Source organism: Erpetoichthys calabaricus, chromosome 1, assembly GCF_900747795.2.
Source record: "Erpetoichthys calabaricus chromosome 1, fErpCal1.3, whole genome shotgun sequence".
Taxonomy (NCBI): domain Eukaryota; kingdom Metazoa; phylum Chordata; class Cladistia; order Polypteriformes; family Polypteridae; genus Erpetoichthys; species Erpetoichthys calabaricus.
In genome coordinates, this window is record NC_041394.2 from 101085912 (window position 1) to 101098410 (window position 12499).

The 12499-nt window shown below is 38.7% G+C and overlaps 1 protein-coding gene across 1 annotated transcript in view; it reads right to left on the reverse strand.

Annotated features, from left to right (window-relative positions):
• cnih2 (cornichon family AMPA receptor auxiliary protein 2) overlaps positions 1 to 12499 on the reverse strand; it is a 178280-nt gene that overhangs the window by 86771 nt on the left and 79010 nt on the right. The window contains exon 3 of the mRNA XM_028804424.2: positions 3206 to 3253. Within this exon, the coding sequence (XP_028660257.1) occupies positions 3206 to 3253 (48 nt within the window). The remainder of the gene's footprint in view (positions 1 to 3205; positions 3254 to 12499) is intronic.

Genomic DNA, 12499 nt, shown 5'->3' on the forward strand with positions numbered 1-12499 from the left:
GGTGGTATCAATGTTTTGTCTGATCAGTGTGTATATGTATTGTGGCGGACGGCCAGGACCCATGCTCAGCCAGGACGCCACTTTGACACTGGGATTGGGGGAGCAGCCATGGGATGCACATTATGTTCCCTGGAATGTGTGGTGGCAGCCCTCCTGGGTTACATTGGGGTCTAATGCGTGGGATTTCAGGGCTCAGCCCTGTTGGGCTCCATGGCCATGGAGGAGCTGCACTGCTTAATGAGCCAGTGTGGGCTAGAATGCAGCCACACCCAGAAGTGCAACCTGAATTATGTTAATTATCACCTGAAGCACTTCCGGGTGAACAATAAGAAGAGCCTGCAGCCACTACTCAAGGTGCCATAGTTGGGAGGAGGAGGAGGAGGACAAAGCTGCCTGGAAGGAGTAGAGGAGAAAGAAGAGTGTGGTTTTTTTTGGTGTTTTCCTTTGGTGTGTTTTTGGGGACTGTGTAGGGCCTGTAGGACACAGGGAAGACGTGCCCCACGGCTGAAGACAAAATAAATCTTTTATTTTCATTTTCACGTGCCTCTGGTGTCAGTCTGTGTCGGGTCGGCGCCAACCAAGCACTTCTGCCACAGTATATATATCTTCATTTTAGGTCTGATTCGCAATCTGATTATTAGGTGGTTCCTTACCAAATCTTTTCTCTGCCAAATAAGCAAACCACTTGCCATGGCACAGCGTCAGAGGCTTCGCCTTAGATTCTGATGTCTGAGGTTCAATCCCTGTAAGGGGATGCAAAAATGCATTCACCTGACAAGCCCAATGAGGGTTTAACACATTTTATGTCCTCTTTGTATTATTTGGCAGATACTGTATCAAATATCTATGATCTGCTTCTTGCAAATGAGAGGATGTGGCAGATGTTTGTGTTACCTGGTACGTAACCACCTAATAATCAGATTGATACTCAGACTTAAAAAAAATGTAATATTCTGATCTTCACCCTGCCAATTAAGTGAATCAGCTGCTGTGACACAGCACTAGAAGCTTTGCCTCAAGTGCTGAAGTCCAAGGTTTGATCCCCATAAGGGTATGCACCCCATAAGGGTATGCACCTAACAAGCCCCAATAAGGGTGAAACATGTGTCATGTACTTTTTGTATTATTTGGCAGATATATCATATATCTATATATATAAACTAGACAAAGAGCCCGTTTCGACAACGTAAGATGAAACGGGCACGAGTTTGTGTCAGCAGTGTATGAAGAACAAATGATAAGTAATGAAGAAGTTGTTTTGTAATGATTGTAGTCCACTTTACTCATTACTGTACAGGCTTTTACTGTTAGTTGATGAATTTTCCAGGCCTATAGTATAATATTGAATGATGAATGTTCCAGTACAATATGGAATAGTAATAAGTATAAGCACCACAAACCTGATATAGGTGTATTGAATGAATGCATAATTGAATCAGAATGCGTAATTAGGCCTTGAGCTGTAGTTGAAATCACCTTTCAGGCCTCTAGAGCTTTAATTGAAGTCGCCTTTCTCTTTGAATTTTTGCGGCCGTAAATCCGCCACCTGCCGCGATGTTGGGGTTGGATGTCGGTCTCGTAAGGTTTTTCGAGCAGCTGCGCAGAAGGCGACTGCGCATTCGGCTTCAGACGGACGTGAGTGAGTGAGTGAGTGAGGAGGCAGGCGAATTATGTATTAAGATATATAATGTATAGGTACATATATATATATATATATATATATATAGGGTGGCACGGTGGCGCAGTGAAAGTGCTGCTGCCTCGCAGTAAGGAGACCTGGGTTTGCTTCGCAGGTCCTCCCTGCATGGAGTTTGCATGTTCTCCCCATGTCTGCATGGGTTTCCTCCGGGTGGTCCGGTTTCCTCCCACAGTCCAAAGACTTTAAGGACTTTAAGTGGTGATCCTAAATTGTCCCTAGTGTGTGCTTGGTGTGTGGGTGTGTGTGTGTGTGTGTGTGTGCGTGTGTGTGTGTGTGTGCCCTGCGCTGGGCTGGCGCCCTGCCCGGGGTTTGTTCCTGCCTTGTGCCCTGTGTTTGCTGGGATTGGCTCCGGCAGACCCCCGTGACCCTGTGTTAGGATATAGCGAGTTGGATAATGGATGGAATATATATAATAATATATACTGCTTCTGCCCTGCTATATATTTCACTTACACCTGGAAGGCGTCATCATTTTGACCCAGACCTTAATGAGGGCACTACTGTCTTTACACACTGATGTGCACCGTTTGTTCTTTCTTTTTAGTCCCACACCAATGTACATTAAATAGGGTCACCCGCTGGTGTCCCACACCTTATCTTGTCTCCCATTTATTATTTTACTGTATATAAATATGTATATAAACATAGGGCATTCTGACATAATACAAGAAAAACTGCCCTATGATGGCCTAAGGTAGAAAGAAAACACAAGCATTGCCTCAAAGACTAAGCAATTTAACATCATCAATCAACCATAGAGCAAATTCTTAGACTGTGGGTGTTTACAGAGAAAACCCAGACAGACAAATGAAGAATGGACAAATTTGACATAGAAAAAGCACCACCCGCTGTAACTGAACCAGAGCAACTGTTGTGTCATTTACAATGAAATTCTACAGTTAACTACATAAAGGAGACCAACTCAAACATTTTTTGAAACAGCAAGATAATTTTATTGCATAATCTAAAAATCCCACTAAATTGCTCCTTGCATTAGGAGAGGGGTGCAAAACCCCTACTTAGCAGACAAATGTTTATAGCTTATGGGAGGACTAACACATGACCCTTCCAGCAAAATGATACCCTTTGAAACACTGTTGATTACTTCACACTAGAAGATGTTAAACTCCCATTGCTGCTACCAGTACGCTTGATCCAAATGGATATGGCTCAGGCTTCAAGTCATAAAAAACGAATTCTGCATGAAAAGCAGGTTATAGGAATTATGTTGTTTTTAATGATATTATGCAATGTCTGATGTTACATTTAAAATATGAATAACAATGAAAGGTCAGATGTGACAATTGAATTGGCTCATTGCCTTGAAGCTTGTAATAAGAATGTTTTCTGTGGTACCTGAAATTATGAGAAATTCAAACAGAATTTCATAACAAGCATAACCACTTATGAAAGGCACACACAAATTCCAGGAAAAGTTTGCACTGGGAACAAAATATGCACATTGTATTACAGCTAGAAAGAAACATGAAATTAAAAAAAACTGACCTTGCGAAGTAGGCTGCAAATCCTCTCAATGTTGCGTATTCTCTCACGCTGCATTATGATGAGAGAGAGAGAGAGAGAGAGAGAGACATACAGACATTAGCATACAAGTGGCCATCTCTACTGTTGCACACGATTACTCACATAACTTACAGTACCACTCATGAGACAGAAACACTGGACAACGTTACCCCCTCTGGGTGGGTGAAATGCAAGTAGCAACCAACCCACCTGGTCATTTTCTGAACATATACATTTAGTTCAATGTCAGTTCCTGACATTATTCAGTTCAGAAGGAGGAATCAGCCTTGGATAGGCACCAATCCAATGTAGAGCATATTTACTTACATATCTACACTTACTCATACAGGTTTATTGCAGAGTCTTTGGACTGCGGGACAAAAAACAGTGAATCAGAAGAAAAAAAAACATATACACATGTAGGGAAGAGCATTCAAACTGCATAAAAAATAAAAGGAAAGGGATTCAGGCCCCTGCGTCACCCTGAAATATTTCCTTAAATCTTCAGCAGCAAATAGTTTTACTGAATTCCAATATTAATTTCAATATTTTCAGATCTCTATTAATGGCTCTATTTCATTTCCTCATCATTATTTCCATGGGCCTCATTCATAAAATTTGCACCAGGCTCCATTTTGAAAGTGTTGCAATTGAAAAATGCATCTTTTAAGATAAACTATCATGCTTCATGAATGATCATGTCTTTTGATTACTATAATATATATTGTTGCTCGACAACAGCAATTACATTTCAATCACCTAAAGCCATTCATTATTGACTAAAGCACAAAAATATAAGAAACATCATAAATGAGACATGCAGTTCAATGTATTTGTTTGGTCCTAATATCTCTTCTAGGAAAGCTCCCTGATTTCCATTGTAAACCCACTTTTTATATTTAAATGCATTTATCCTCATTGTTTACCATGCCCTGTGTACCGGTGTCTTGTTATATTTGAGTCACTAGCCTTTATTATGTTTTTTGTCTTGTGGCTTCCTTATTGTCCTTGAATTTAGGCAATTGTGGCCTAATTTTGTCTGTAACCTCACCTGCTACCTTTCATCATTTTCTCTAGTCAGTGTACTGTCCTTTCCAGGACAATGATGTCTATGTAATATGTAATAATCTCTTTATTCCCTCATGTTCAAGATGACAGCCCATTTTAAGATGATGTTAGACCACAGAGTCATGTGAGCTTGACTTGATGAGTTTAAGCCCTTTCATTTTTCTAATATAGATGATCCTCCAGGTAGGATGGTCAGGCACATGTGTAATGAACTATATTAAGTATCTTTCTGTTGAAATACATTTGTTAAAATTGTTTGAACCAGTATTCTCTTGAAGTTTGTTTAAATATGAAAAGCAAGTTCATTTACAAAAAGATTACCTATGAAGTTTGTCTGTAAGTGGCTACTATTTATGCATTACCAGAAATCAACTTATATACTGCCAAGCTGAGAACAAGGGTCAAAGCCAAAGTGAAGAGGAACAATAGTGCTTGAGATTATAAAGGAACATTTGGCAATGGGAATACTATAACTTGTTTAAAGTTGTTTTACCTGGCAGATCTACAGTACGTCAGACCAAAACTGGTGAGCTGTGCAGCTTCCAAACTTTGGCATTGTTTCTTTTCTCTAAGTTGACAGATACATTTCTGTTAAAGTTTGAAGCATACTTTTTTGTGAATTCCTACTTTTTATTATAAGGACAGTGATAATCAAAATAATGTAAGGTTGTGTTTACAACTGCCTTATATGTGTAATGTATTGGTATATATAAATATTTACCAGTACAATGTTTATGTTTGTTTGTTTGTTTAAAACTTTCTTATTAATATCATCACTGTCTTTGTTTTCATAATATCATGTAAGGGGATAGTGGTGGTGGAGAGGTTATAGTAAAGCAATGAAAATGATCTAAAAGAAGACAGTTCTAGAGCAAAAGGGATTTCAATAATTTAAGAAAACCTGTTGTATATTTTACATTATAAATAGGACAGATGTTGAATCCCATTGGACAAAAATTGTTTTTAAGCCAATAGCAGAGATCAGCTGTGTCTCACGTGTCTGGCAACCTCACAGCTGTACTACCACCATTAAAAGATGAAAGATGACAGATTTATTAATGAGGCTGGACCAAAAGATGAAAGAAAGATTTAAGCAGTCCAAGGTCAAAAACCAGAAGAATGAAGAAAATGAAACACTAAAGTCCAATACATAAGGTCAAAAAATTTGGACGTGAGCATCAGTAGGCTTTGTGCCCTAGGAAATAAGTTACACAAACTATTCTATAACATTCAGTAATTACTGATATCTTTCTGATCATAAAATAGGTTGTTATGATAGCAATTGACAAGAAGAATTCATAATTAATTGCAGAATTATGGTATTTGAGGTTCCACTAGAGCAGGGGTGGGCAGATTCAGTCCTGGAGGGCCGCAGTGGCTGCAGGTTTTTGCTCCAACCCAATTGCTTAATAAGAAGCACTTATTGCTCAAGTAACACTTCAGCTTCACTTTAGTTGTCTCGCTCGTTAAGATTTTGAACCCTTATTGCTTATTTTAGTCTTAAACAGCTGTATTCTTGGTTTTTAATTGCTCCTAATTAGCAATGCCATGCAAATGACAAAAGAGACCAGCATTTCTCCATTTAGCTTGTTTTCATTTACACCTGTGTGTATTTATCTTGCACTATTTGGTTTAATTAAATACTTGGAAGGAAAGTGAAGAGAAAAAAGTGAAGCACTGCGAATTACTCATCTGTTTTAGACTTCAAATCATTTGGATGATATCCTTAGAAAGGAAAATAAATCTAGGATATGAGAATGACCTGACATGGCAGAGTTAAAGCACTAGCAAGCCATGCAATTAAATAATTGACAAGGATTGGTTTTTAATTAAGCAACTGGGTTGGAACAAAAACCTGCAACCACTGCGGCCCTCCAGGACTGAATCTGCCCACCCCTGCACTAGAGTGCCTCTTTCTTTTGCACAATTTGGCTCAAAAACTAATCAGCACATAGTCATCTCATAACAGGCTTAAGTTTTGAGTTTGGTATTTTTCCATCCAACCGTTTCAGCTTTAGACCTTCCTCAAGAAACTGTGATACACAGACACACACACACACACATAGACAGGCACATGCTGATCATAAACATATCAATGTTGCAGGTATCAGGGGATCCTAAAATGTCGAGATCCATCAAAACTTGGAGATCGAAATTTTTGATGAATCTAAAGCTTTCACTCTTCCTCCATAGATGATAGGTTATGGTAGGGGAGGCTGCATAGCAAAAATGTCTGGCACAGATTGCTTCTATTTAGTCTAAGAATATTTAGTATGTAGTAATGTTCACTTTTTTGTGATGGAAACTATGAAACACTTTATGTTTCAAATTGTGGCTGGGAATTACATTTTAATTTGTAAACTGAATGCAAACCAAGGATGATATACTTTGAGCAACTTCAGCTTTCACAATGGGATGCTATGTAGTAGATTCTGATTTAATTTAAAAAAATGGTGCATAATGGGAAGAAATGAGACTGGAGCATTATATTCACTATGGTGCTTTTGGCATAAGGATAACATATTTATAAAAGGAATAAAATAGTTTTGGGCAATTAATTGTTCTTTTATTGAAAGAAGGTGCATTTAATGTGATGTTTGTGTGATGTCCCCTGTGGGTTATCATTTTGTATTCTTTTTTTCACCACAAATTCCAAAGATGGTGTCTGTAAATTGGCTGGGTGTAAATGAATGTACAGTATGTGTGTGTGTGAATGTAATCTGGGATGCCTTAGACCAGATGTAATTGAGTTAGACCAGTACTTTTCAGACTCTGTTAACGGATAAAGCAGATTTATAAAAATGATTGATATTTATCATATTATTATCATAGCAATATTAGTAATGCTGATACAGTGGAATTTAATGAAGGATATCACAGGATTTCATACCACAGGTCTGTGTTCATGTTTCTTTATTACTTTGTATGGCAGACCTGACTAATGCCATCAAAAGCTGTCTGCCAGAGGTAGGACAAATGCAGGAGAAGAAATCTGCGTCATTATTGGTTCAAGAATGAGGTGACCAACCTGCCAACTGCATATGGCTGGGGTTTCATAGCCTTTAATAATCTCTAATCATTTGCGCCTAGAGTATATGTTGGCCTCCTAGTCTCCCAATAAGCATCTCAGGCAAGCAGAAAATATGCTATGTTGCAATGTGAGAACTACTAATTAGCTTGCAAATGATGAGCCAGTGGTTCGGGTTTCAGAGCAGCCTGTCCACTGCAGTGAACAGCTTCAGGAATTACACATTAATTAGATCTCCTAAAAGCCAGCATGGCACAGGACTCCTCCCAGGAATAAAAATAATAACAGAAAGAGAGCCTAGCCAAGGAATCCGCAACAAAATGTGACAAATCAAGCTGCTTCCAGAAATAAAGATTAGAATTAGCCAGCCCTCTGAGTAAAAAGGTTGACAATGTGATTAAAGATCACAGTAACACAGAAATGATATCAGCCACAAATTATAATAAAGGGACCTTGAGAAATATGTTAAAAGGGGGCATTGTCTGGCAGAAACGGGAGGCAAATACACTGGTAATCAATGTTTGCGTAAAGCATTAACAATAATGCCTTGCCATGACAGAGCCAGATGTAGCAACTTTGTGAAGGGTTGTTTTCTCTGTGGAGTTGGTATCTTCTGCTTGTTTTATCTTACATACTGCAAAGAGGAGCAGTGAGGCTTATTGGCCAAGGAGTTGAGCTTGAAAATCGTTAGACAAACACCGACTAGCAAATTACCTAGTATGCTTTAACTGCTGTAATATGCAAGCATATAAGGGACACTGTGCAACAATAATGAAACGGTATAAGATTTAATTTTATACTGTAGATAAGGTCAAGTCAAGCACTGCATTTCACCCTGCAATAGGCTGCATTTGTTTCTAAAGATGTATTATTGCCATATTGGGTCTAGTGACTGGGGTTGAGGTGAAAGTGGAAGTGGCCATAGCAGATGAAATCAGTATATTCCCCTTTTATCATAAAAACAGATGAAGATGATATGGAAAAATAAGTAAAAAATAAAGAGAGAAAAGGCAAGCAGCAAAGAATAAGAAAAACCCCATAAATGAACTGCTTTCTGACTGAACAGGTTAAAAGGTTATGGGCTCAGCTGGAAGATGTATGCTGAATATTCTTTTCTGTCTCAAGTAGCACAGTTGACTTCATGATGTGAATTCATATGGTGCAGGTAATATTAGAGCTGCTGATGTGCAGTCCTTTTAAATCCTGGAGGTACTCAGGCAATAATCCCAGCTGTAGAAACTGAAACCTGGTCTGTCTTTAATGTTTTTTTTTTTTTTCATAAGATGTCTTGTTGTGGGCAGCACAGTAGCGCAGTGGTAGCGCTGCTGCCTCGCAGTTAGGAGACCCGGGTTCGCTTCCTGGGTCCTCCCTGCGTGGAGTTTGCATGTTCTCCCCGTGTCTGCGTGGGTTTCCTCCGGGCGCTCCGGTTTCCTCCCACAGTCCAAAGACATACAGGTTAGGTGGATTGGTGATTCTACATTGGCTCTAGTGTGTGCTTGGTGTGTGGGTGTGTTTGTGTGTATCCTGCGGTGGGTTGGCACCCTGCCCGGGATTGGTTCCTGCCTTGTGCCCTGTGTTGGCTGGGATTGGCTCCAGCAGACCTCCGTGACCCTGTGTTTGGATTCAGCGGGTTGGAAAATGGATGGATGGATGGATGTCTTGTTGTCAGGGGTTTGATTGTAGTCCAATGACTTTCTGAGATTCTCTGCTGTTTAATGACTGGAGTTAACATATTCTTCTTTCCACCCATCCATTAATTTTCTATCCTGCTTAATCTATATTTGAGGTTGTGGTAAAACAGTGCCTATTCTAGCAGCACTGTGCACAAGAAGAGGGTGCCAGTACATTGCAGGGCATACTGACACATGTTGTGCCAATTTATCCCAACATCAATGTCTCGAGTATACAGAAAAAAAAAACATACAGACATAAAGACACAAAGACAGAGAGCAAGCATCACTTCAATCCAGGTCTCTGGAGCTGTGAGATCTCAGCACTAACCTCTGTGCCACTGTGTCATTTACTCAATATATTCAATTTTCTTAAGTATGAAACAGTGAGCCCCTGTAAAAGCTACATTTCCAAGGTTTCTATCTATCTATCTATCTATCTATCTATCTATCTATCTATCTATCTATCTATCTATCTATCTATCTATCTATCTATCTATCTATCTATCTATCTATCTATCTATCTATCTATCCTCCAGATGCCACAGTAGAAACCATTTTCACAGGTACATATTTCAAAATACATTCATTTGTTTCCTAGTCCCTTGGTTGCAAGGATGGGAGTCACAGCTCACCCCAGGAGCAGGAAATATAAAACATGAATATCCACAGCCGGTGTGACAGTAAACAACACATGTTTACAGGAGCATTAACACTCATTCATACTGCTCCATTTCAATGTCACCAATTAGCCTACCCCATACTTCTTCTCAACTTGGAATGAAACCAAAATATCAAGTGAAACACCTATGTAGACATGACAAAGACATTCAAACTCCACATTTTTCCAATTTTCTTAATGGCCAGGCCAAAGGTTAAAACCAAGGTTTTTAACCCTACATGTAAATTTCATGTCATCCACCTTTAATTTAACTTAATCCATTGAGATGATCCCTATGGCAGGGGCATCAAACACAGATCCTGGAGGGCCAGCTTTTTTTCTTAATTATTAATCAATTATTCCTGCTAATGGAACAAACAACATTTTCCTTCATTTTAATTGACTTGCTTTTGAATATTCAGAGATCTTCTTTGTTTATTTTTCCTTAAATAGCAGCTAAACAATAATGAAATACTAAAAGCACCAACAGATGACCAGCTAATTTAGGAGACACAAACTCAGTTTCTGGAGGGGCTTCATTTTCACTAATTTCTGAATTAGAAGTTAGTTCTTGCTGTTAATGAAACATGTTATTTAATTCTCTGTCTTGTTGGTGCTCTCATTTTGCCACAGTAGATATTTCCAACTGTTGACTTCCTTTTTTTCTAAGAGCAACATTAAAATATTTTGTAGACCAGAACAGATCACAATTTCTCAGACCTTCATTTTGTTCTTTTCAGATATTCTATTGAAATAAATATTTATGATAGGCACATACTGCAGGTGCAAATGGGTTCAAGTTAATCGATCATCTGTTGGCAGTAGTAATCGGCTTATAATTATGTAAGTGCCTGGAAAGAGAACCTTTAGCAGAGCCTCAGTTTGACAACACTGCTCTAAAGCATGTGGCACAAGGCAGGATCCAAGCCAAGGACAGAGTAGAATAAACTCAATATAAATGGCTATTCTTTGCTATCTATTAGCAAAGGCCAGTAAAGCATTGCTCTTGATTCGTTTTTTGGAATCTTTCTGCCTTTGTTCTGCTACCCCAGTTTATTTCCTTAGTATTACCTATAACATTATAGTTGAGTTCTCTTCACTCTGGTTGCAATTATTTCACAGCACAACCTCAATGGGTTCCTGGGGTGCAAACATTAGGTCCACACCCTACATGAAAAGTTACCATCTTAGCCAGTCAAGCCAAAAGAAGACTTTAATGGTTGAAGTGGATAACCAAGCTTCTGACTGCAAGGGTGTCTCTTCTTCATAATTGACTCCTTCCATAAAAATCCCACTACAATATGTTTCCTGTTCCTTAACAAAAATGTCCACATATATCTAACTGATGAAAATACATTTTCCAAAATTTATTTAAAGATAATTATAAAAAATGCATTGTTCTTTAGCTTCAAAACTGAAGGTTCCAGTAGAGCTTTTGTGTATAATACCACTAACACCAAGAATATAAACTGTCATGAAGTCAAGTGCACATCCTGAGAAATCTAATTCTTACATACAGCAAAGTGAAGTCTTGCAGTGTATTTGTTAGTAGTTCAGTTCAATTTAAAAAATGCGCTAAAATTTGCCTTAAGGAAAGCGGCACATAAAAATAACCGTGAGGTTGCAAGAAATTATTTGGCTTTTGGACAGACAATATAACCTTATGGTTAATCATCTGATGCAGTAGAAGAAGACTGCAATCCAATCCCCTCCCTGACTTACTGTGTGATCCTGACCAAGTGGTTTGACTGTTGGCACTCAAGTTGCCTAAATATGAGTCTTTGTAAGCATAATGTTGTGCTCTGTACTATTAACAATATGCTTTGGGATGGATTTCATCATGAATGGTGTTACATAAAATGACAGCAAAAATAAAAATTGCAATTTACAGACACACTGTTACTCATGCGTGTCTGTGGATCACTCTCCAGGCTCATCTGTGGTAGGTAATACCACCCTGGGTCAAGAAGGGGCGCTCGTGCTCAGGTTAACCTTCTCCTGTTTTGTTCCTTCCACAGTACAGAGAAGACGCCCAATGAGGGCAACTAACTCCGCCCCTTTCAGTCCCCCCACCTATAAAGCCCACAGCTGCTGGAAGGAAATGTTCGATTTCGAACAGACTGCACAGAAGAACAGAGCACTTTGCACCCTGACTAGAACCTGACAATTTACTTAGCCAAATTACTTTCTTATTTTAATTATTCTTTTGAACAATGTACAAGGGTGCATAGCTATCCTTTTTGTTGTATTGTGGACTGAATTAAATGGGGACAACCGAGTTGGCACCTCAACATTTATTTGTGGAACTTGCAGTTCTTCACTCAAACACTGTTTTTCTGTTTGGATGGGTAGCTAGGTACACGTTTGTTTTAGTTCTATGCCCACCCATTTACTAGCTATTTTATTATTTCCTTAAAATGTTATGTTGGTAATTTAAAGATCATTCCATTCATTTTCAATACCCATTTAATATGAGCACAGGGGCTCAGGTGCTGATCTCGATTACATGTAGGGTTCATAAGAATAGAAAAATGATCTTTCAATCAATTAATCTTATCTTTGCATGAAGAAGAAAATTATAAACCTCTATACAAAACAGCAGGCATTACACAACAAGATGAAACAATGAATTATATGCACATACAGCAACAGCAAGAAGCACACACATTAAAATCAACATGCCAGTATATCAAAGAAAAGAAAGAGAAGGATAAGACAAAGGGAGAAAATGAAGTGTCAAAGATACAATAGATAAATGACAGTTTCAGACCAGAGTAATGTGTTCTGTGGATTGATTCTGAAATCATTATTATTTCTTGCATATATCAGTGGCCTAGATGCTGGCATCA